The following is a 26,989-nucleotide window of genomic DNA, read 5'->3' as shown; positions in this document are numbered from 1 at the left end:
ATCGAGGAACTCCTTACAATTATCAAAATGCAAAAAAATAATAAAGCAACTGGACCAGATGGACCATACCGGTGGAATGGTATAAAATAGAAAGTGAAACAATAATAAATAACATGTTAGAAATTTTTAATGAATGTAGGCTAGATGGTAGAATTCCTAAACCATGGTCAGAATCTTTAATAACTTTAATTCATAAATTAGGAACACCGAAATAAAAAATAAAAAATTATAGACCTATATCATTATTAAATGTGGACTATAAAATATTTACTGCAATATATGCAGATAGATTAAAAAGAATTTTAAATGGGATAATTCATCAAGATCAGAATGGCTTTCTACCAGGTAGACAAATTAAAAATAACCTTAGAATGATTATTAACACATTAGAATATTATGAACAGCATCCTGAAAAAACATTATCATTGATGTTCTTAGATGCCCCAAAAGCCTTCGACAACGTTAATTGGACATTTATAAAAATGCAACTGAATAAAATGAGATTTGGTCCTAAATTTGTAAATTTAATAGATGCTATATATGCAAAACAAACAACCAAAATTATATTAAATAATAACACGGGCCATTGTCTTAAGGTACTTTACAAGTACCAAAAAAATCCCCCAATACTATATTTAAAAAATTGATTAATAATCAAATAATTTTTAGTAGGCCACATATCATTGGTTGGAATGGCTGACATCCTAATGGCTACATAAAGGCTAGGCATTTGGAGAGTTCCATACTGTAGGAGGCAATGTGCTCCTCAAGGTTATGAGGACAGATGCTGAGAAAATGCACATGCAGTGGTGATCTACCTAAACTCACTCTTCAAGAATTTGTGGGGCAGGCCAAATCTTTCAATAGCCAAGAAATACTGTAAGTCACTTATAGCTTTTAAATTTCTAACTAGCCCTTTGAATTGGGCCTGGAAGCATAATTGACAACCAGTATAGTGACTTTGTCAGTAGCTTTACATGACTATATTTGTTTCTACTGGTTAGCAGATGGAATGTTGCCCTTTGAGTCAAATGAAGCTTCCAAACTGTCTTCAGAGTGTGTTGCAGTAGTCTAAATATGAGACGAGGAAGCTATGAGTCATTGGTAAATCCAGATAGGCCTTGTATTAATACATCATTGGGACTGGACAGAGGCTAACTTAGCTGTGGCTTCCACTTGCTGTTGCAGGCACTGTTTCCTGTAGGCTGCGCGCATGAGCGCGCACGCACCCAAAAATACCGCCCCGCGCACCCTTTTCCATGGGCGCGCAGTCCCCATTCCCCTGCCACCCCGCGGGGGGCGGGGCGGGGGGGCACCGGCAGCAGAAGGGAAGGGAGCCGCGGCCGCCCCTGCCTCCCCACAGTGCCTCCAGCCCCCTCGGCCTTTCGTCACTGCCCCCCGCCCGATCCGCCCCCTCTGCTCTTTCGCCGCCTCCTGCCTTTGGGCGTGGCTCCTCCCGTACCCGGAACGCACGCCCTGCCTGTCTCACAGTCCCTTTGCCCAGAGCACTTTCATCCTGGGCTCTCAGCAAGGGGGTTGCAGGAGAGGGGGGGCAGGCGTTCTCTCAGCGGAGGCCGGCGAAGGTGATATTCAATGTCGGGGGCGCGCGCGCAGTTGCGCAAGCTCCGTATCTCCATACCAGCCCACTCAGAACATTCAAAATAAGAAAAACTTTCGCCAGCGTAGACTTGGGGCGGCTCACAGCATACAATGAAACAATTCATAACAAATCTAATAAATTTAAAAAACTTTTTAAAAAACCCATTATTAAAACACATACACACAAACATACCATACATAAATTGTATAGGCCCGGGGGGGAGGTGTTCCTCAATTCCCCTATGCCTGACAGCAGAGGTGGATTTAAGGAGTTTACGAAAGGCAAGGAGGATGGGGGCAGTTCTAATCTCCGGAGGGAGCTGGTTCTAGAGAGTCGGGGCCGCCACAGAGAAGGCTCTTCCCCTGGGACCCGCCAGACGACATTGTTTAGTCGACTGGACCCGGAGAAGGCCAACTCTGTGGGACCTAACCAGTTGCTGGGATTCGTGCGGCAGAAGGCGGTCCCGGAGATATTCTGGTCCGATGCCATGAAGGGCTTTATAGGTCAAAACCAACACTTTGAATTGTGACCGGAAATTGATCGGCAACCAATACAGACTGCGGAGCCATACATGGATCATGGATCTTTTCAAAGCAGGATAGGCCCTTTTACGGAGGAAAGTAATGTCAAGGAGATAGTAAACTATGTGAAATTAAATATGAAATATCCTTTTGACTTCATAATATTTTAAAGATAAAAAATGGTATTTCTAAAGAGAGCATAAATTCTGCAGTTAGAATTTAAGATGATATGCAGGTGGTTTTAGTATCCAGACTTGGATTCTTTTCAGTGAATGCAAAAGAGTTCCTTAAAGCATTTAATACAATAGAAATTCCTAAAACGTACAGAGCTCTGTATAAGAGCTCTACAATATATGCAGTGTGATCAAGCTTGGATTAAAAGCATCTGTGTTCTTGTCAATAAGGAATTGTGATGAGTTCAGGGGTATTGTATTGATTGTGTATTAATACATGGTATCCTATTGGACCATAAGCTGATTGTTTAGAATGTAAATGAATCTGTTGATGCATCCAGTGACTGATGGTTTAAATTCCAATTAATCAATTGTTTCATCAGTTTCTTAATTCATATCAAATATCTCTTGAGTGTAGATGTTCTTTCAGTGGTATTAGGAAAAAATATGCTTTAGAACTAATTTTCATCAATCTCTTATAAATGCCAATATGTTTTTTCTCATATTCCCAAGTGACAATATTATAGTATAAATATTTTACATGTGGTTTTCTTCTGAATGAAATAAACATAAATACTCCCCAGAGAATTGCATTGGCCCTTTCCTGCCTGTCATTAGTTAAGAATTTGCCTCTGAAAAACCTACATTTCTTTACATAGCAAAAAGAGCCCGAGTACTCTTGAGTTTTGAGTCATAGCAAGAATGTTACTGAAACGGCAAAATATAATATTTTATGGCAATTTCACATTGCTCAATAATTCCTTTAATTAGTACAACACTTGACAACAGTCTCTTCATTGTGACACTTGTACTAGTTAATCTTAATTTGATTGCCATTAAAAGCACCCTTTCTTGACAACTCTTGTCAGTTATACAAAATAAAATAAACTATTCATAAGAAGACTGTAACATAAGATTGGCAGTCAGATTTAATAATTCAGTTTTGGTGAGGCTTAACTGGATTAGTTGTTGTAGCTAGTGTTCTCATTTGTGAAAAATTTATCAGATACAACATTTGAGAGGCAACAGATGGAGCAGATTTTATATATGAAGTATTAGCTGCTTGAAAGAAAATCTGTTAGGGTGCTTTATTTTTGGAAAAATAAATGGTGAAAACTTAGTTCTGTGTTAATAATTTATTTTTAGATTCACTAATATAGCCTTTATACAAGGAAGAACCAAGTCTGAAACATAGTTCTACATATGTCAGAGAGGTCAAGATGAGTGTACAATAAAAAAAAGATATACCTTCCAGTTTCATGTCTTTATTTACTTTTTCCCTGAGTAGCATAGCACACTTTAAAACAACTTTACAAATAGTTACTAAAAATATCTATTCAACATTTTGTTAAAAATTATCTCCTACTGAGTTTTAATTAACAGCAAATCCTTTAGTGCATTGTGAAGAAAACTATAAATCACAACATGCTCTATATTACAAATACATTTCATCTTTATCATTAATCCATAAATTGAATTATTTTCTGATTAACATGAGAATAAAGTTTAATAAAAATTAATGCATTAGTTTACAGAAACCAACCAACCAGAGGAATAAAAAATTGTCTCTTTCAAATACAGTAATACCTCATGATACGAACTTAATTGGTGCAAGGAGGAGGTTCGTAAGACGAAAGGTTCGTAAGACAAAACATTGTTTCCCATAGGAAACAATGTAAAGTCAATTAATCCGTGCAACCAACCCCCCCCCCCCCCCGCAAAAAAACGGCTTTCGGCGACGGCTGGGAAGCCGCGCGGCTGTTTTAAAAGGTGACATCCGCGCGGCTTCCCAGCTGTCTCCGAACGCCGAGCACGGAAGTTCGGCTTTGGCGTTCGGCTTCAGGAGACACCCGGGTTCGGGGGGTGCTGGAAAGCCCCCCAGGCCGGCTGTGACCTTTTAAAACAGCCGCGCCACTTCCCAGCTGTCTCCTGAAGCCGAACGCCAAAGCCGAACTTCCGCGTTCGGCTTCGGGAGACAGCTGGGAAGCCGCGCGGCTGTTTTAAAAGGTGACAGCCGGGCTGGGGGGCTTCCCAGCAACCTCCCGAACCGAACCCGGGGTTCAGAAAAATTTTGCCTCTTCTTACGAACTTTGTTTGAGTTACGAACCGGCGTTCGGGAGGCTTCTGGGAAGCCCCGCCGCCCGGCTGTCACCTTTTAAAACAGCCGCGCGGCTTCCCAGCAGTCTCCGAACGCCGGTTCGTAACTCGAAAAAAGTTCGTAAAAAGAGGCAAAATTTTTCTGAACCCCGGGTTCGTATCACGAGTTGTTCGTAAGACGAGGGGTTCGTATCTTGAGGTACCACTGTATTCTATTTTTCTAAACAAGAAATTATTGCAAATTATTATTTGCAAACAATAACTTGCATTTTATTCCTAAACAAACTTGAACTACTTCTCTTCATATTCCAGTGCAATCAACACATTCATAATAAGATATATAACAGTGTTTAGCTCTCCCCTCATATATTTTTTAATGGGTTCATTACTTGCATGAGATGAAATAGATGTTAACAAATGCAATAAGGAATATTTTAAAGATTTGTATGGGATAAATTGTGATATATTAAGAAGTTGAATTGAAACAAATTCTATGAAGGCCACCGTCCAAGAAAAACTTATGAAAAAGATAATTTTGAAAAAGGTGAAAATGCTAAGGCTGCAGATGTAGGTGTGTAACTAGAGAAGTGTTAGTAGTTTTAAATGTATGTATTACTGTAATCAAAACCTTGGAATTTGAAAAAAAGTCTAAAACTATGGCTCCAATAAAAATATTAAGAAAAAGTAGTCATCTCACTATGGATTTTATATACAGTAGTTTTAATGTTCCCTTTTATAAGGGAAAAATAGCAAGAATGAATGCAAAATGTACATCAGGATTAGTTTGTTAATTATGTGTGCTATTGACAGAATTCTGATTCAAAGTGACTGCAGGCGAAAAAAAGCATTGAGCAAAATTTGGGGAATCAAATGTCATAATTGAGCAGACCATTAACAAATGTATGAATGTAGAAGGATTTTCTTTCCTTGTTTGCTGATTTATGATAAAATTAATAGGCTTGAGTTGTAGCATGAGATGATGGTCAGTTGATGGAGTGGATAGTCAGTAATGCATTAAGTAATATATGGAAAAGTGAAAATGTTTGAAAGAATAAATAAAGTGTTTAGCACATGGTTTGATATTGAGAAATAAGTACAACAAAGGTGTATTATGTTCTCTTGTCATTCAATGTATTTATTGATACATAATGAATGCTTGTAATGTTAGACATGTATATTGGCTGGAGATGTGAATATTTGCGTATGGAGATTATGCCGTGTGACTGGATAGAGATCCAAATTATTTGTAGCAAATGTTGAAAATATTGAAATATCGAAAATATTTCCTGACAGTTAGAACAATTAATCAGTGGAAAGCTTGCCTCCAGAAGTTGTGAATGCTGCAACACTGGAAGTTTTAAGATGTTGGATAACCATTTGTCTGAAGTAGTATAGGGTTTCCTGCCTAAACAGGGGGTTGGACTATAAGAATTCCAAGGTTCCTTCCAACTCTGTTGTTATTATTATTATTGTAGAAGGATACAATGAAAAACAAAAGTAGTTATGGTTGACCAGGAAAATTGAATGAACAAATGTAATAGAAAATGATAAAATATCCAGAGGAAATGGATAAACATATCAATGAAACTTGGGGAAACGGAAAAAATATATGTATTTCAAAACATGCAGGTATGTTGATTTACAAAAATAATGAATGAAGATCAGACCAAATGCCTGAAAGGAGAAAAGTGAATGGATTGGTAGGTTAGGGACGACCAAGAAAGTCATTACTGGATGGAATAAACTAGATCCTAAAAGGGAGAGAGAGTCTGTAGAGATTCTGTCATCCAGGTCATAGTTGTCTTTTTTTTTTCTTAGAAAGGCAATAGGACTGTTTTTACTTTGAGGAAAGAAAACTTCTTCAAAGAAAAGGAGGAAGAAGAATCCTCTATCCTAGGGGAAGAAGACACACACACACACACACACACACACACATCCATCAGAGCTGATGAAGCTTCTTGGATGAGAAACAAAACATTTTTTCCCTTCTCAGAGAAAATGCAGTCCAATTGCCTTTTGAAGGGGAAAAAAAACTTTTGAGAGAAAAGGAGAGAAGTGAGAAGATTAAAGATCAAAAAGTAGTGTATTCATTGTAGTATGGACATGATAGAAACAGATTGTTTGCACAAATAAAAAAGTTAATGAATGTTTAATGAATGGTGTTAGTGCAAATTATATTTTGTTATATTTCCATTTATCTTATTATGTACTTAATTTCTTTGTTCTCTCTGTTTTCCATATTGCTTACCCCAAATGTAAGCAGAAATAGACCGTTGAACTTACCTGAACGGTCTTCTCGATGCACTGCAAGGAGAGTCCAAGATGGGTTATTCTTCAGTCTGATTGGTCGGGACTGAGTTTAATTTAAATATTAATTATTAGGCAGGCACCGCCTCCCCCTTAGCCCTCCAGTCTAAAAGAAAGCGAAGGAGCAGTAAAGCACAATATTATTTATTAAACAAATCAAAGAAACCAAACTGTAACCATAAGTAAACATTTCAACTCCCACCTAGACCCTGGTCCAAGAGACGGGAGGGTTTGGACTCTCCTTGCAGTGCATCGAGAAGACCGTTCAGGTAAGTTCAACGGTCTTTCTCCAATGCACTTGCAAGGAGAGTCCAAGATGGGATATGCCCAAGTTAGGCTCACAGGGAGGGAACAGATTGGACCAGGGGCTCTGAAAAGGAACACACCCCTTGCAACACCCTCCTCCCAAATGCTGCCTCCGCAGAAGCAAAAGAGTCAATCCGGTAATGCTTGATAAAGGTAGACGGAGCTGCCCACGTGGCCGCTCTACAAATGTCCTCCAAGGAGGCTTGAGTCCTCCAAGCCGATGAGGTGGCCGCACTACGAGTCGAATGTCCTGTTATCCCCGATGGAATTGGGGATCCCTTAGTCCTATATGCTTCAGTAATGCATTCCCTCAACCAGCGACTGATAGTCTGGGAAAACACCTTGTTGCCCATGGCCCTGGTAGAAAAGGACACAAACAAGGCTTCTGAAGACCTAAAAGACTGAGTCCTCCGGACATAAATTTTTAGGGCTCTTCTCACGTCCAGTTTATGCCACCGCAGTTCAGAGGGATGAGTACCATGAGCACAGAAGTCCGGAAGTACAATATCCTGCATTCTGTGAAATGAGGTGTTTACCTTCGGGATAAACGCCGGGTCTAGTCTAAGGACTACTCTGTTGGTGTCAAAGCGACAAAGGTCCGGTCTTGTGGACAAAGCAGCTATCTCAGAGACCCTCCTGGCTGAAGTGATCGCAACCAGGAAGGCCGTTTTAAGAGTTAGCAGCCTCAATGAGATTTGACGTATAGGTTCGAAGGGGGGACCTGTCAGCGCGTGCAACACTAAAGGTAGGTCCCAGGAAGGGAAACGGTGTATCACCGGTGGTTTTAAATTGGCCGCTCCCTTTAGGAAGTCCCTGATCCATGGGTGTCTGGTAAGTGGACGGCATCCGTCTGTCGAAATAATGGTGGCCAGGGCGGCGACGTGGCGACGTAATGTATTGGGGGCAAGGCCCTTCTCGAGGCCTGCCTGTAGAAATGTTAAGATAATGTGCGGAGACGCCGTCTGAGGGTCTATCTGTCGTTGTTCACAAAAAACACAGAAAGCCGCCCAAGTGGCCTGGTAAACTCTCTTGGTAGATGGTCTGCGGGCTGCTTGTATAGTGCTAATGACCGTGTCTGGCAGAGCCTGGCGCTTCAGATGTTCCCGCTCAAGTGCCACACGGTTAGTTGCCACCACTGTGGTTCCGGGTGAGACAAGGAGCCCTGAGTTAGAGAGATCCGGTGATCCGGGATTCTCCAGCTGGGTGACCTTGATAGCTGTATCAGGTCCGCAAACCAGGTGCGACGAGGCCAATACGGGGCTATTAGTAGAACCTCTGCTCTCTCTTCCAGGATTTTCCTTATCACCCTGGAAAGAATGGATAGGGGCGGAAACGCATACAGTAGACCCTGGGGCCACCGACTGGTTAGCGCATCCACTCCTTCCGCACTCGGGGATGGGAAGCGAGCGAAGAAGCGAGGGAGTTGGGTGTTGAGGCTGGTTGCAAACAAATCCACCACCGGGTACCCAAACCTCCTTGCCGCCTCCTGGAAAATCTCGGGATCCAGCCGCCACTCCCCCGGGTCGAGTGTCTGACGGCTGAGCCAATCTGCTCTCACATTCTCGACTCCCGAGATGTGTTCCGCTGACAGCGAGGCTAGATTCCCCTCTGCCCACCTGAGTAACGATGTCGATTCCTTCATCAGTCTTCTTGACCGTGTTCCCCCTTGACGGTTGATATGAGACCGCGTGGAGACATTGTCGGTCAGAATACGTACGTGCCGACCTCGTATCAGATGGGCAAGGCTGTGGAGGGCTAATGAGACAGCCTTCAGTTCTAGGAAGTTTATATTGATCTCTTGCAGGTCCTGGGAATCCCAGAGGCCCTGAACCATGTGTGAGGAGAGGTGTGCTCCCCACCCTGTCAAACTGGCGTCCGTCGTTATGGTAATAAAGTCCTTGTCCAGGAATAGGGATCCCCTGGTCAGCGCGGGGGACCTCCACCACTGCAGTGAGTTGCGTATCCTGGCACTGAGGCAGACTCTCCGGTGAGAGTGGCTGGACTTTTGTCTCTGATACGGTAACAGGAACCATTGGAGCGGGCGCAAATGATGTCTTGCCCAAGGTACTATATCTATACAAGAGACTAGGGTTCCTAAGACCTTTGACAGCTGGGCAAGGCTGGGGTGCTGTTGAAGACCCAGTTCTCCTATCAGTTTCCTGATTGTTCTTTGTCTCTCCTGGGAGAGAAAAACCATGCCCAGGCTGGAGTCTATAGTGGTGCCCAGGTGGGCAATGCTCCTCGTAGGCGTTAAGTGGCTTTTTTCCCAGTTTACTGTAAAGCCATGGTCCTGTAGGGTTTGGATTGTCAGATGCGAGTCTCTGTATGCCTGTTCTTTGGTCCTTGACAGAATGACGATGTCGTCGAGGTATGCCATCAGGCGCACCGACTGGTGTCTGAGACTGGCCGTGAGGACGTCCAGCAATTTTGTGAACGTCCTGGGGGCAGAAGAGAGTCCAAAGGGCATCGCTTTGTACTGGAAATGGGCCCCATTTAGGCAGAATCTCAGGAACTGTCTGTGTGGAGGGAAAATGGGGACGTGAAGGTAGGCCTCCTTCAGATCTATAGATGTCATAAGATCGTCCTGTCTTATGGAAGCCAAAATGGTTTTTAGTGAGTGCATTTTGAATCTCCTGTATTTGACGTGGAGATTCAATTGCCGTAGATTGAGGATCATGCGGACTCCTCCCGAGGTTTTTGGAACGAGGAATATTGCTGAGTAAAACCCCTTGCCTTGATGGGCCAGGGGTACCTCTTCTATAGCCCCTATCTCTAGCAGGTGAGACACCTCCCTGTATAGAAGGGTCCTCTTTTGTAGGTCTGTTGGGACACGACAGGATAGAAAGCGTTGAGGGGGAGTACGAAGGAACTCGATTCGTAGGCCTTGAGATACTGTTGCCGCTGCCCATGCGTCCGAGGACGTAACCTCCCAGATGTCCGGGAAGTGTAGCAGCCTGCCGCCTAGAGGTATAATGTCTAGAGAGTCACTTGGACTTCCGGTAGCCCCTGTTGGCCCCTCTGAAGGGGCGGCGGCCCTGGAACGATCTATTCCGGTCAGCTTGGAAGGACCTGTCTGACCTGAAGGATCCCTGGTTGAAGGAGCCCTGAAAGTATGGCCTCGATGTTTGGGTGTTGGTCGAGGAGGGCTCCGCTCGAAAGGGCTGGCGCCGTTGATAGGGGTTGAAGCGCCTGTCCTGCTTCCTGTTGGCCCTAGGCATCACTTTTTTCTTGTCCTTGTCCTCGACTAGGACATCATCCAGGACCTCCCCAAACAGTTTCTTCCCTTTGAATGGAGCGGAAGCCAGACTCCATTTGGATTTGACATCTGCCTGCCAATTGCGAAGCCAAATGAGTCTGCGAGAGGCCACTGATGACGCCATTGCGCGTGACGCGAACTTGGCAGCATTGACTGTGGCATCCGCCGAAAATTCCGTGGCCGCCAGCAATTTATTAAGGTCCTGGCGAAGTCTCCCGTCCTCGGGATCGGCCCTGGCCTGGATTTCCTGGATCCAGAGTGTCATGGCTCTGTTGAAAAACGAGGCCGCCGAGGCGGCTCGTACGGCCCAAGCCGCCATCTGGTGGGTCCTGCGCACCACGTTCTCCGCCCTCTTGTCCTCGGCTTTCAGCCCTTCTTGCGATTCAGACGGGACGAGGGCGTTGGATACCAGGCTTGTTACGGGCTTATCCACCGCTGGGAATTCCAGTAGGTCCTCCATCTGCTGGTCGAAAGTGTAAAACTTACGGTCAAGGTTGGAAGGGCCCTGACCCGCAGCAGGGTTATCCCACGGTCGTTGGATCGTTTCTAGGAACAGATGCGAAGACGGGATGTTTACTGTCTCCTGCTTGGGGAAAATGAATAGCCCCCCCGTTGGTGGGGCTGTCTCAGAAGAGCTCTCTTGGCCTTCTCCCGCTTGGTCAATGGTGAGCTTTGCCTTATTCAAGAGCACCCTGAAGAGGGAGGAATTAAACAGGCCCGTGAAGCTGGGCTGTTCTGGTGGCTGCTCATCTCCGGACAGGTCATCCTCTGCTGCGCTAAAGTCATCTCTGGATGAATCCTCCTCCTCCATGGAGTCCATCAAAGAGTGCGTAGCCGGGGCCCTCCAGGGGTCTCTAAGCCTCGTTGGAGGGAGTCCCACTGGAACCTGTTGTTGCTGTGCCCCCGTGGCCAGGCCCTGGGTGTATACGTTGGAAATCAAGTCCTGCAGGGCCTGGGGCATGCTTTGCCAAGTGTCTTGAGGGTTGCGCAGGCCTGCAGCAGTAGGTGTGAAAGTTGCCGCCTGCGCATACTGCGGGGGCTGAGAGGGTGGAGAATAAGCAGTCCACCCTGAGGCTTGTCTTGCCACACCGCCAGATCCAGCTCTAGGTGGTACCCAGGCTGGAGTCCCTCTCTCTGGGGACCAGTCTCGCTCTGAGGCTGAAGATGGTATCCCGGGGAAGACCATGGGGGAGGCCATAGGGGAACTGGTAGGCAGAGGCTGGCTGGGAGGAAGGCCCGGTCCCGATGCCTTCTGAGAGGCCTCCAGCTGCTTCTCGAGCGCCCTGATGCGCTTCTCCGCTTCCCTCAGCGATGCCCCCTGAGAGGATTTTGACTTGGAGGTCTTTTCCTTGGGGGTGCTAGGTCTGGTGGCGGTGACCTCCTCCCCACTCTGAATTGCCTGCTCTGCCATGCCCAGGATATTACTCACGATCCTTGTGTAATGCTGGTAAAAACCGCTGCGTAGCGCCAAGAGCTCCGTAGCAATGCTGACCTCCGAGGATCGAAAGTGAAAATATTGTAGAACCCCCTTCTGCACCTGCGTGCCTCCCAGGCAGGCCTCAAGGGGGGGCGATGTGCCTGGGTAAAGCTCCGATCGGGAGACCTTACCAAAATGGCCGCCTGCCGGTTCCCATGGGAATGCGACCTGATTGGGCGGGAGGAGTTGCCGGTGTGTCCGGACCCTCCCAAAATGGCCGCCGCTCATTGTCCGGGCGACCTCACCAACATGGCCGCCGGCTGGTATCCCTGGCAACCGTTTGTGTACGATCGTTGCTGTGGAAACGAGCGGGAAGGCTCAGCGATTCCCGCTTTCCACGATCGGGGCCTAAAAGGGGCCGAATATTTCGGAGGAGCCGAGCCGTCGCTGGAATCCTCATACTCGCGACTCGGCTCGCCTGCCATCGTTGGGGGGGGCGCGGAACGATCGCCTCCTTTCACGGGCCACTCGTAGGGAAGCCGCTTCCCGGCCCTATGGTATATCCGCCGGGGGAGGAGCAGACCCCCCCACGGCGTCAACCATGTCCTCGTCCTCCGGGCACTACCGCGGAGGTAGACTACCCGGGGGCTCTCTCCCGGACCCACACTGGCCGCTGTAACGTTCTCTGTTCCCTCTGTGTGGGTCCCGAGTAGGGAGGAGCAGCAGGCAACTGGGTAAACCCACTGGAGGTTTGGACCCAGAGCCGCCCGAGGCAAAATACCCCCAGCTGCACCTAAGGGGAAAAGAAAAGGAGAGAATAAAGTTAGTATATACACAGAAATTAAGTAATTAAACAATAATTAAACAATAATTACAAGGAGAGTAAACTCAGAAGTCCCTTTACTGCGACTGAGTTTTTTAGACTGGAGGGCTAAGGGGGAGGCGGTGCCTGCCTAATAATTAATATTTAAATTAAACTCAGTCCCGACCAATCAGACTGAAGAATAACCCATCTTGGACTCTCCTTGCAAGTGCATTGGAGAACTGTTAGGTTCTGTTTAAATGAGTTATGAATCCAAAATAATCAATTGCCAAAATACTGAAGTTTCTTGTAACTTTAGCTCTTTATCAAATTAGCATAGACAAATGCAGATCTTAGTTCCTTTTTTAATAGATATTCCACTTCCAAGATCACTGAAATTTATTAATATACTGTATGATACTTATAAGCATGTGGTCTTTGAATCAAAATATTATAGTCAGATAATTGATTTTATTATTGTTTGCTGCCCAAAGTTTGAGAAAGGCAGCTATATAAATTGAATAAATGAATAAATAAGTCACTTAATGATAGCCCTGCATTTTCATGAGATTGCTTCTTGATATATATTCTGCTGCCTCCTCTAGAGATTTCATTAAAAATGCCTGATTAGTATGTTTTTTAAAAGGTTAGTATTTTAAGAACTAAGAAACATGAATAGATTTGTTGAACCTGAAAAGTGGATCAATATTTTAAAAAACAAATTGTTAAAGATGAAGGTTGCAACCATGTGGCCCTTAAGTCAGCAAATTATCTTCAATGTTTAATTGCAGAGATCCCCCCCCCAGAACAGAATAAGGTTATACTTTTCCCATGCTTCCATGTTGCCATTGCTTTAGGGATAGAACTCAAAATGGTCAAAAGTTTAAAATTGCAGTTATTTAATTTAGCCCGTTCATTTTAATTAGGTATGATGTGCAGAGAGAACAATTAACCTTATTTGCTTAGGTTTTATGCCTAAAATGTTTAACTTTTTGCAAACCATTGTCTTTTTGTCCGTATTAAGACCACGTTTTGCATTAAAAGAGGCTAAACATGGTTTGATCTACTGATGGATTTTATCGTTACTTGTAAATTCTGAATTTGAGCTAAACAGCAGTGCTGGGAAGGGAGAGATCAACATTTTCCTGCTTCCTTGTTCTTCAGTCCTGCCTCTAGTTTTGTTAAAAATAAGTACAGTACTTTATAAATTAAAGCTATGCTGGAAGTCAGAAAGATGGTTTGGGACTTGAATTCTTTGAAGCTGTGTCTTGCCTTAAGATTATGCTGCTTCCACAGCAATCCCAGGAAAAGATAGGTTTAAGGAGATACAGTCTGATTGTTTTATGTGTGCCTCTACAGCAGGAGTGTCAAACTCATGTCATCACAGTGGCATGCTGTGGGCGTGGACAGCATATGATCGTGCAGAATGCAGCTGCGAGAGCAATCATGGGCTTCCCTAAGTATGCCCATGTTACACCAACACTCTGCAGTCTGCATTAGTTGCCGATCAGTTTCCGGTTAAAATTCAAAGTGTTGGTTATGACCTATAAAGCCCTTCATGGCATCGGGCCAGAATATCTCCGGGACCACCTTCTGCTACACGAATCCCAGCGACTGGTTAGGTCCCACAGAGTTGGCCTTCTCCGGGTCCCGTCGACTAAACAATGTCGTCTGGCGGGACCCAGGGGAAAAACCTTCTCTGTGGCGGCCCCGACCCTCTGGAACCAACTCCCCCCAGAGATCACAATTGCCCCCACCCTCCTCGCCTTTCGTAAGCTCCTTAAAACCCACCTCTGTCATCAAGCATGGGAGAATTGAGATATTCCTTCCCCCGCAGGCCTATACAATTTATGCATGGTATGTTTGTGTGTATGTTTGGTTTTTAATAAGGGTTTTTAGCTATTTTAAATATTAGATTTGTCATATGCTGTCTTATTGTTGTTGTTAGCCGCCCCGAGTCTACGGAGAGGGGCGGCATACAAATCTAATAAATAAATAAACAAACAAACAAAGAAACAAATAAATAATAAGACACATCTGATCCATGGGCCAGGAATTTGACAGCTCTGTTCTACAGTCTCCGAAATTCCTTTTGTTGTTGTTTAAATCTGTCATGCTGTGCTTTCTTACAGATGACAAAATTCAAGAATCAACAATAAAACTTTAATTGAAGGAATATACAGGGTGCGTTCCAAAAATAATGCAATCATTTTTTAAAAGTAATTTATTGAACAGATTTGCACAAACACTTAAAATTCTTAAAGTACTGCCCTAGGGCCTCTACACATTTTTTCCAGCAATTCTCCCATGACCGGTATGCGCCCTGGAAGGCGTCTTCGGGGACCTCTTGCAAGGTCTTCATCACGGCTGATTGGATCTCTTATATGGACGAAAAACGGGTTCCTTTCAGGGCTGCCTTAATCCGAGGGAACAAAAAGAAGTCTGCTGGTGTGATGTCAGGACTATGATGGGGCAGCATTGGCACCTGGTGTTTTGCCAGGAACTCGCGGACTCGTAGCGTGTTGTGGCAAGGCACGTTGTCATGATGGAGTTGCCAGGTAGTGGAGATGTCTTTTCTCATCCTGTTGACCCTTTTTCGGAGTCTTTCCAGCACATCCACGTAGTAAGCAGCGTTAACTGTCTGTCCTTGAGGAACAAACTCCTTATGGACCACTCATTTACTGTTGAAAAAGACAATGAGCATTGTTTTCACTTTTGATTTGCTCATTCTTGCCTTTTTGGGCTTGGGGGACTGGTCAGTGTGCCACTCAGAACTTTGGTGTTTTGTTTCTGGGTCATATTCAAAAACCCAGGTTTCATCATCTGTGATGACGTTGTCCAAATAATCTGGTTCAATTTCTATGCGTTGCAAAAGTTCACTGGAAATTTCCAATTCCATTTTTTTCGTGACACAGTCGGCGCACAGAAGTTTACAATAACTGACGTCCTGCCGCTTCCACAGCTTGGAGAGCACTGAGACTGGTTTCACAGCAAAGCTTACCATCCCCCCTACCTACTCCAAGTGCTTTGGTCCCACTCTGACCAATAGGAGCGGCGCAGGAAATTCAATTGCATTACTTTTGGAACGCACCCTGTAGTTCCTTTTAGATAGCATTAGAAATTTCAAAGTTTTCTAATTTCTTCTAAATCTATATTTGAACATTGTGTAATGTGTATACTATTGTTTTGCTTGGAGCATGTCCTGGTTAATGTAGTGCATGCACAAACTAGTCTACATTTCTCCCAACACTTTCTTTGTTTTAAATGTGATTGGGAAAAATCTGAATATTAAGGGACATAGCAGTCTAAAAGCAGCATAAATTCAGTTACCGTTTTAACAAAATAGAATAAATTACTGCTAATTGATACTATAAGGAATAAATTTTGTGAAAAAATTAGCAGTTACATAAGAATTATTTTATAACTTTTGCACACCTTATTTATTCATTTGTTTATTCCTTCTTTCAGTTTTTAAGGTAACTACCTATTTGCCAGCATATTTGGGCTTCAAAGCAAAAAGATGATGACCTATAATTGATGGCAAAGAGTATCTTTTTTATCGTCTGCAGCCGCTATGTGATAGTACTGCCTAACCAGTAGCAAATAGGAATATTGTAGAATCATTTCTGAAAATAGGTGAGGGGCTTGAAAAGTAAACTATTTATTTAATACTAAATTAAGATCAATATAACTTAAATCTTTCTGACATTCCCTGTTAGTTTACTCCCCATCTGCAGGCTTTCTTTTGTAAAAGGAAGAATAATCAGCAAGATGATGGTTTTTATTTGCGTTATAAAGTAGCTGATCTCTCCAGGTTCTATTTCTTGAAATTATTCAAGAGACTGTGCTCAGAATTGTCCTTTCAAACTATTGCATTTGCTGCTAAATAAGAGAGCAAGCAAGGTTTTTAAAACTCTCAAATTAGATAGAGAGTCAAATAATATCTCTTTGCTTATCAAATAATCTCTTTGCTTGGACCTCTCATTAACATCTTGCCTGGTTGCCATGGGTGACTAGAAAGTGCCCCCAGGTGGTTATACAAAATTCCTGATTTGCAGCACATTCCCCAGGATGATTTTAGCCTTTTAAAAAATAAATAAAAATCAATCAGACATGCTCAGTTCTGTGCTGATTGAACTCTCATCAATTATCAGGCCAGCTCTTTAATGCCTGCAGCTTTCATTTTATTTTCCGAAGAGCTTTGCTGCTTGTATCCTTTTTTGTCAGCTATGGCCCAATAAGTTCGACTGAGAGTAAGGCTGCGTTCTTACTCTCATTCACATCAATATGGAACAAAATGGGACTTACTTCTGAGTAAATGTTCACTGGGTTGAGTTATTTGTTTTTGGAAAGGGAAAATGCCAGGTGAACAATGTAAAAGAATTCCATTTTAATTTCAGCTCCAGTTACATTAAGAGGAAATTGTGGCATTTGAGACTTTTTATAATTCAGATTTGTTAATTGGCACTCAACTGACTGTAAAATACTAAAGATACTTGGAGATCATACTTACGTGTATTATTTTGCTGAGTTCCCCCGTTGCCAGCTATAAATCCAGGTTCAGAGGAAAGAAAAGTAGCTGAAAAGAAATAAGCTTCATCAACAAGCTTAGACACAATTTATTATAAACATATCCTATATTGAGCACAAGTTCAAATTCTGGTAAGTTAAAATCTCCCTTCCTCAACCCCACCCACCCACCCCCAAAAAGCAGCCATGAGTGACTGCTAGGAAAAGGTGTCTTTTTTTCCAAAGTGGTTTTAAAATCTCACAAATGGTTCAGCAGACAGGTTACTGATGTTTTTGTAAGATCAAAACTTTTGTGAGCTTATTGACAAAATTGCTTTTGCCCTGATTAACATCCGGAGATTAAAAAGCTAGTTGGCATTGATAAGGGTTAGGAGTAATCACTGATGTCGTATTGTAATTAAATGTTTGTCTGATGTTACAGCAATATAAATTGCTCTTAGCTTTAAAAAGTGTAGTAATATAATAATGCATATAGTGGTATGACTTCTGTGCAGTAGTTTATTATTTGAATACATAACTAGTTTCCACCATTCTGTACACAGAAATAGTCAAACAACTGCCTCATTGTGCTGTAAATCTTTTAGAATCCAAATTTCATTTCAAACTGTTTGCAAATATAATTCCCAAAAGCCTCAGATAAAAACCAATGAGATTTTTTAAAAACCCACATGTTTAATAACGTTTCTAAATCTAAAAATTGATATGCCATTGAACTTGTTATATATATGTAAACAAATATTATTGTCATTAAGAAACCTGCTTAGCAAGCAGTTTGACAATGGATTCGTTGATAAAATATAATGTGTGAATATGGATATTTCCAGTGTGATACTTTTTAATGTCAATGGGACTGTTCTTTTACTAAATCATAGAAATATAGAAGATTGACGGCAGAAAAAGACCTCATGGTCCATTTAGTCTGCCCTTATGCTATTTCCTGTATTGTATCTTAGGATGGATATACTGTATGTTTACCCTAGGCATGTTTAAATTCAGTTACTGTGGAATTACCAACCACGTCTGCTGGAAGTTTGTTCCAAGCATCTACTACTCTTTCAGTAAAATAATATTTTCTCACGTTACTTCTGATCTTTCCCCCAACTAACCTCAGATAGTGCCCCCTTGTTATTGTGTTCACTTTCCTATTAAAAACAGTTCCCTCCTGAACTTTAACCCTTTAACATATTTAAATGTTTCGATCATGACCGCCCCCCCCCTTTCCCTTCTGTCCTCCAGACTATACAGATTGAGTTCATTAAGTCTTTCCTGATAAGTTATATGCTTAAGACATTCCACCATTTTTGTAGCCCGTCTTTGGACCCGTTCAATCTTATCAATATCTTTTTGTAGGATAAATCAGAATAAGCTTTATGTAAAATATAAATAAAAGAAAATCAGAGTAAATATTTTTGGCACGAGTTACTTCTCATCATCTTTAGTACTGCTGATATAATTTTATGCTCTTTAAACTTCATTATGCAAACTTAAGAATCGTTTTATCATGTACATTAAAAAGTCTTGCCAATAGTGTTAAAGAATGATTTTAAATGTCTGAGTAGGGGGACATTTTATTGTTTAGGTTTTGCTGTAGTGATCCGTATTGAAAGCTGAGTTGGCACAAACTAGTCTCTTTTTCTGGATAAAAGGGAAACGTACTATGAGATAAGTTATTGATGAAATTAACTGCTGAAGTGGAGAGGAAATGCAGCTCGCCGATACATGTCATAGTGTGAGCTCTATTAAATGAATATATGTGCAGTCAACCATTCAGAGGAGCCACACTGGTCTTGAACTGCATTGATCTATAGCATAATTCTAAATGAAATTGATGGATGAGAGCAGCCATTGACAGGAAGGGTAAAGAGGACCATGAAATGTCTTGTATCTGCAAAGTATGATGGAGAATAGACTGTTGATTAGAATATACTACAGGAGTCTAATGTTCTCATGTTGTCTTATACTTATTTACAATGTGTTCAGTTTCAATAACTGTCTGAAAAATGCTTGCCTTGTATTTTCTAGAAGTTAATTATTTTGTACAGACTGTACTTCCATCTTTTTTAAAAAATAGAAATGTTTTTACATTTGAAAATACAGTAGTAGTAAAACTGTCTGTAGGATCTTTTTTTCTTTATGTCTTATGCTCTACCAGAATTAATAGTGATTTCAATTTAAAAAAAAATTAATCATAGCTCATTTTCTATTTTAGTGGAATCTAAAATATGTAATTTTCTTGGGGTTTTGTTTTGGTTTTGCAATTTTAAGGTTCCTGTTTTATTCGAACTGATCAGCTGGATGGAGAGACAGACTGGAAACTAAAAGTTGCTGTTAGTTGCACACAGAGATTACCAGCTTTAGGGGTAAGCATCATGGTTCAACATTTTAGTCCTTTCACTGCAGTTAAATAATTATTTGTTTTGGATTCCTTTTTTAATCAACATAAATAATATTAAACTCCTGAAACCAGTAAATATTTCAAAAGTTTAAAAACATAAGATAGCGAGAAGTGCTTCTAAATTGTAGCTTCAGAATTTCTTAAGGATATCTGTGGACTGTTCATTATAATCTTATTACTTTTTATGACTGTATCTGTGAGACAATTTTAAGGGCCCTTTTCAAATAACGCCAGTCAATTTGTCAAAAGCTTATGTCTTTCAGGGGGCATCCAGTACATGAAACTCAAGTGGAAAGTTACTTTCCAGCCAAGACATGCATCATTATTATTATTTTAATAGATGTATTGTTTAATGTAGGTCTGTAGGCAAAGGTCTGGTTTTTGCTTTAATGCACTGGGTCTGTTTTAATGCAAAACCATTATTTTTTAAGTTAAGTTGTTTTATATAAATGTGATAAAATAAAGATAGGGCAATTAAAAAATAGTTTGGCAATGGATATTCTGACATTGTTTACAAAAATAAAGATTTTTCATAGGAATATAGAATATGATTCTACATACAGAATATAATAATTTGCTTTGCATAAAGCAAACTCTTGTTTTATAAATAACGGCTGTTCTTGTAGTTGTAAGCCATCTGAACCATACGGTGAACTGGGATACACATATTTTTAATGGCCCAGGAACCACAAATTGTGCAAGATGCTACATCTGTCCGTGGTGCTTTGAACTGTTAATTCAAAACAATATCCCTGACATGCTACATGATTAACTTTGAAAGTAAAAGAAACACAGATGTTCAAAAAAAATAGCACCCCAAAGTCCAATAGATATTTTCATCAGTTAGGCTAAAACTAAAGGATAGTTCTTTAGGTTTCTTCCTTAGCATGTGTTGCTCCTGATATGGAGAGAATGGAACAGAAAATTGGGAAATCTGCCTAAAGATGAAATGGGTACAGGAATTTCAATGGCTAATTTTCATTAAAAAAAGGAAACTACTTGAAAATACAGTGTTCTGATTTAACTTATGTGACCATAGTTTTCTAAGTGTGAGTGGTCCTTGTTACCCATGGTTTCATTATCTTCCATTTCATGTGCCCATGGTTAGAAAATGTAAACCAGATCTTGGTATGAATTTCACACTTCTTTGAGTTCCTTGCATTTAATACACATGTAAATTGGTAGGTGGATATTTATGGCTGCTTTGGGTATTTATGATTTCAATGCTCCTGGTTTCATTACCTACAGTTTAGCTGAGAAGAGAATCCCTACCCTAAATTAAATAAGGAAATTTCCACAAATTATTTGTCTCAGAAGTTGGGATGTAAGAATGTAAGCCTAGAATTCGTATCATTACATCACCACATGCATGGCATTTTGTATCCACATCTCTTGCTGAGGACACCGTTGTTTTATGAAGACTCTTAGAAGGCAGGAATTTTATAGGAAAGTGGAAATAGTGCTAGAGAGAACTGCATTTCTTAGGAAGCCTTAGAATCCAAATATTGGTAAGCTTTTCGTTATATATTTTGGCTGCTTTTTACCATCTTCACAATAACCAAAAAAATGCACCATATTAATAAGTGAGGAGAATGACAACAGAATTTATATTCCTGAAAATCAAATACTGGATTTTCATTATATCTTATTGCACTGAGTGCTACAAATCCTGGCAATCTGTAGATATCCTGGAAATAGTCATTGAAATTTAATAGCTTGTCAAATATCTTCCACAAATTGTCAACATTTGTAAGGTCTTGGTTTTAGAATATAAAAAAAGAATGGATGATTTCTGTTTTACAGTAATTCTTGAATGCCACCTGCTGGGCTGCTACTAAAATGGCTGAGGAGATCCTTCAAGCTTATCCTTTTTTCCTAATTTTTGCTTATTGTATTCCTGTATAGCTTGTCCCATAACACCACCACACTCAAAATCATTTTGGTTTATGCAGGTTGTAGAGAATAAAAATGTTATGATTTAAACAAATGAACACTACCATATAACCCAATAAACCATTTCAGTTTTCAGTAGTAGCTGTTTAATATTTAATGTTTTAATATATGCTTAGCACAAAAAAGCTAACAAAAATGAAGATTCATAATTTAAATAATATATACATTCAATGGTTATTTTAGCAATTCTATTCTGACCAGTGATATAGTTTTCAGGTTAGAAGACATGACTTTTTGGCAGTGTTTAACCTTCAATGTTGACAATTCAGTTTAATTTTTAATGTTATAAAGTTCTAGTTTATTATTATTATTTGAACAAAACAAAAATAGATTCTGATAAACAGATTAAAGCAGAAAAGTAGAAGCAAAGAATATTCAACTCATAAAGAAAGCAAAACATAAAACAAACAACAATAAGAACAAACCTAATATATATAAAATAATATTTAAAAGAGAAAAACCAAGAATTGTATTGAATTAAGCAATTGGACTTTGTACTGTGGTTAATATACTGTTGGTAATTGTCATTCATTTCCAAATGTCTTTTGTATTATTATCATGGTCTGTTAATTCCATCATCAGACTACATAAAGTCTGCAACTTTATCTTCAGCTGTTCCTGGAATAAATAAACAGGCAAAACTTTAGAGCTTTCTTAAAGAACAGATGACACCATCAAAGATGATCACTACAGATTTTCTTGTCTTCCCGAACCACTTAATGAGATCAGAGAATTAAAATTTCAACAAGTCATTTAATGATGCCTGAGCTTTAAGAACTGTAACACCCAGGTTAGGTTTCCTGGTTTCATAGTTATATGCAGTAGTGTTTTTCTATGCTGGATATTCTTGAATAGGCATCTTTGGCCCAAGTGATCAAGTAAATTTATTAGCAGCAATGAGGTCACTGTAATTTTCAATAAATAGTGACTTGCTGATTTATATCAAAAGATCCATAAAGCAGTAAACAATACCATTTACATTTAATTAGTTTTATTGAACCAGAAGCAATTTTATTTGTAATGAACTACATGTTATGATTAAGGATGTATTTTAATGATCTTTAAGTAAGGTGAACAAATGTTGCCCTTGACCTAATAGAGGAAGTTTTTCTATATTATTGATAACTCCAGAGTGATTTCTAAATTATTATTTTAGAAGGAAGGAAAGCAGTGTTATTATTGTACCATCTTTTAATTGTTTCAGGACCTATGGAAATACTTAGGTGTGTCCTTGCAAAATAGTTTGCTGAGATTCTTCATCTTACTTATGAGCAATTACAAAATCATGGTTAAAATTGTATATACAGTACTTGCAATATAAAGTGTTGTCAATTTCCCGTGCATAGTAAATCTTAGTATTTGCATACAAATATGTATGCGTTTTTGGCTTATATAAAGAGGCAATGCAAAATAGTCAAGATTATTTTAAAGATTCCATAGTGTAAATATAAATGACTTTAAAATGGAAATATATAATCAGTAGAGGGCAATAATTAATTCATTTATTTCAAATTTAGTTATAATATTTAAATACTGGTATATCAGGAATGTTTTGGCACATACCTAAATTTTATAGATCAAAATAGCACTCTTTTTGTTCTTCAGACAATTTGGGCATGTTTTTTTTTCCAGATAAAATAAATGTTTAAATCATCTCATTTGCTTTTAGATGAACAATTTTTGCAAAGCATGGAGTCTGTAAAGAAAGAAAACTTTCGTGCTTGGCTCACTTCGTTAATAGTTTTTATTGTATTATGAGTATGTGTGTGGTATTAGTTTTCTGCCATACTGAGACTCCTATTTTTCAGTGAACAATAAAGCACATAATAGCCTGGATTATCTAAATTGTAGGTGATAACAGATTGAGAAGAAATGAATGATGCAGATATAGGACACCACATGTGTATTAGGTTCATATGAATTATTTCTCAAGAGGCTGATGAAAACTAACTTTGAAGAAAAAGAATGCATTGAATGGAAGCTTGTGTGAAAGCTTACAATAAATGGTTGATGATTTAGTATTAGAACAGCTGATTTGTAGTGGAAGATGTTGAAATATGATTTGTGCCCTTAAAATATGAATAAAATAATTGGATGAGCTAGTATACATAATTAATCAGAACCTGAAATGAAAAGTGTAGTTAGAATTACATTCTTTTCAAATTAAATGGAACACATACACACACACACATTTGGTTACTTAGTTGTCTTTCCACTTTTATTCAGATACCTAATCCCGGTACCTTTGAGCACACTATACTTGCAGCACTCTCTATACTAAATGAATGATCCAGAATATAGGCAGGAAAGCTCTATATTTCTATATCCCCATTTTTTAAAAAAGAAAGGGATTGCAGAAACAAGCAGAAGGATGAACCATTACAGATCTTTGGGTGAGAACTGCTACTTGTAATCCAGGTTCACTCTTCCAAATGAAGTGAGGGAATTGAAATCTGTTCCTAGATAAAGGATACTTACCTGCTGGATATATTTGCTGGTATAGAGAACAAATGCAGCTAGCCATTTAATGTGTGGGCACAAGGAAAACCACTCGTCTACATCTGTGTTTACTAAATGTAAATATAAAACATAATAACAACCTAATAAAATTCAGTGTTATGCAACACAGTTTTCATAAATAGTCTCATGAATAAAGGCTTACTTGGCCTTTAGAAATATTAAGGTTGTAAACATAACAATATATTCTAAAGAGTTGAAAAATAAACATCTGACAGCTAGAAATAATTTTATGGGCATTTTCAGGGAAGCTAGGCCATTAAAAACTGTTAGGAATTATTGAATATTATGTTCTTCATCAAGGTTTCTGTGGATGACAAATTTAGGTTCTCCATTTGGAAACGTTTGAACCTTAGATTATTGGTATGAACTCCTATATGCATTGTGCATACATATGCATATATATTTTAGATATTCTTCAACTATCATAACAATTTCATATTATTTCAACTTTGGTTTTTAGGCTGCCCGAAGTCATCTTGTAGAGGCGAGGGGCAGCAAAAATGTAATAACCGAAAGGTTTTTTAGATCCATACATGAGATTGGTCTTGTTCAATTCACATTTCTACAAGCAACCATAGTGCTTTAACTTTGAACACCTCCTTATATAAATGTCATTCTTGCAGGATTGTGCCTCATTGTCTCTAATGGTTATGCCTTAGAGAGAAGCATGTTATAAATTGTTGTAAAGATGCCAAGCATTTATAGAACTGACATTAAAATTATTTTTCTAACTAGTAGGCTGCCTATTCTGAATGTAAAGAAGCATCAACCTTGAAGACTCATTTGTCAGTCTTATGTATAACGTTATAGAGAAGCACAGATATTAGTTGCAGTACCGGTTACATTAGTCATATTATTCCTTGAAATCATTAAAGGACAGCCTCATACACCATTTGGCCAAATAGTGTGTTAAGGGCCTCATTGTATTACCATTCATAAGTAACAGTTTTACTTGTGTCTACAAATTCATTTTGTGCTGTCTTAATTGTCTTTATGTTTTATGATGTATGCGGCCCAGAGTCACTTGTTGAGATGGTCAGGTATAGAAATCAAGTAAATGAGCAAAGAAACATCATTACAGAAATGACACAATGGTACTTTCAATTCTGGCATCTGGAGTTCATTCCATCAAGGCCTAGTACTGCATTTCCCTAAAAATAAGACAGAGTCTTATATTTTTTTGAACCCAGAAATGTGGCCTTGGCCTTATTATCAGGCGGGATGGTTTATTATTTTGGGGGTGCAGCAGGCTGTGAGTGTGGGACTAAATGTCCCATTGCTGCCACCTCCCCTCCCTGTTCTTGGTGCCGGCTGAGCAGCTGGCCCACCGCCACCACCTCATTGAGCAGGACTTTGCAAGGCTTATTGTGCCATTGTATGCACGAAATGCAGGACTGACACAAACTTCATCTACCGGCAAAGTTGGGGTCCTGCTGTTGCTAGTGCATGCAATGCACAACAAGCCTTGCAGAGTCTTGCTCCATGAGGCAGGGGCAGTGGTATGACGAGTCTCACAGAACTCATTTCTGGCAGGTAGGCCGTGTTGGTCCGTGAGACGCATGTCCTACCTGACACTTGTAGCTCCATTGCATTCCTTGCTGTTATGTCCAGAGAAGAAAACTCCTCCCAGGTTCAATCAAACTTCTTGAACTTGTGTCAGGTGGGGCAGGGTGGGTCACAAGACATGTGTCCTACCTGGGACTTGTAGCTCTATCATGTTCCTCCAAGAGAGAGAAAGAGAAAGCATGCACACCTCGCGGGACTGGCTCAGCTCCTCTGGGCTCTGCCTATGGCAATTTGAAACGTGCTCCTGCCTGCGAGAAAGAGGAGGCGAGCATTGATCCCTGCCTCACAAGCAGGAGCACATTTGAAAACACTGCCAGAGGGGCCTTTGCTTGAGCTGGGGAGAGAAGGCACCTGCCCCACCCCTCCCACAGCCGCTTTGCTCAGAGCGCCCTTTGCCGATTGCTTCGGAGGCGCCTTTGTATGTGTGTCCGCAACAAGAAGCAGGAGAACGGGGCTGGCGGCTGAAGAAGGGGCGGGCATGGTGGTGCCGGCAGCAGCCTTGTTTCAGTCGCGGTAGCCCCAAGGGAAGCCAGAGCGCTCCGGCATTTGCAGGTACCTTTTCTGAAAAGCAATTTTTTTAAAAATCCTTAGAATTTGCCTTAAAGGTGCCTCCTCAGCCCCGGCATCGTCCCTCCGCGCCACCCTTCTTTCCTAATTGAAAGTTGAAGGTGGAAAAGCACGACCTCCACAGCCCAGTCCCTGCGTCCGGCTGTCAGAGATGGGAGTCCTGGTCCTTCTGTTTGGCCACTGAAAAATGAAGTAGCGGTGGAAGGACCATGGGTGCCACCCTCAACTTCCACTAGGCACTACTTATTTACACAGACAGCGATGCCCTCCCAAAGGCACCACCGAAGCTGTCTCAGCCGGGAAGAGGCAGTACCTGCCATAGCTCCCTCACCCACCCAAGCCATCAATGCGTGCCGGGCTCCCACGGGGTGCCCTCTTATGGTGACTCGTCAGTGACCCAAGTATAAGCCGAGATCGGATTTTTCAGCCCATTTTTGGGCTTAAAAACTCGGCTTATACTCGAGTATATACGGTAAATGTTTTAAGTCATTCAGAGTCATTAATTGTGAGCTGGGTAGTTACATAAATTTTAAAAATAAATAAATGAAGCAATCTCTAAGTTCTGAAATTTTTCAAATTGAGCTTTGCATAAGCACAAGAGCTAATACATGTGATCTTACAGATCAAAGGACCACCGTAATAAGTAACCTCTTGCATATTTCAAACAATTTGTGTGCAGATATATATATTTTGTTACTTCTATTTCAGGATTAGATATAATTTGGACATTAAAGGACTGCTGTATGATGATGGGAATTGATTTAGTCCTTACTTTAGCAAGTATTTCAAACAAGGAGAAGATGTTCAGAAAGTAGGAATAGGCTTTTCATTGTAGGCATCAAAACTACGATTAACATTTTTAATTTATTTTATTTTTTCATTATTCAGGCATCATAATAATGTTAATAATGCAGATAAGCTAAAATATATTGACATTCTAAACTATAATGCTATTTTTTAAATTACTTGAGGACAATCC

The 26,989-nt window shown here is 40.6% G+C and overlaps 1 protein-coding gene across 2 annotated transcripts in view; it reads left to right on the top strand.

Moving 5' to 3' along the window:
- The window catches only part of ATP9B (ATPase phospholipid transporting 9B (putative)), a 184,330-nt gene that overhangs the window by 49,827 nt on the left and 107,514 nt on the right, over positions 1-26,989 (top strand). For both annotated transcript variants that reach the window (XM_070747427.1, XM_070747426.1), the window contains exon 8: positions 19,275-19,369. In XM_070747427.1, the coding sequence (XP_070603528.1) occupies positions 19,275-19,369 (95 nt within the window). The remainder of the gene's footprint in view (positions 1-19,274; positions 19,370-26,989) is intronic.

The sequence above is a fragment of the Erythrolamprus reginae genome, chromosome 3, assembly GCF_031021105.1.
Source record: "Erythrolamprus reginae isolate rEryReg1 chromosome 3, rEryReg1.hap1, whole genome shotgun sequence".
NCBI classification, from domain to species: Eukaryota; Metazoa; Chordata; class Lepidosauria; order Squamata; family Dipsadidae; genus Erythrolamprus; species Erythrolamprus reginae.
Note: the sequence above shows the minus strand (reverse complement) of the source record. Positions and strands in the feature narration are given on the sequence as shown.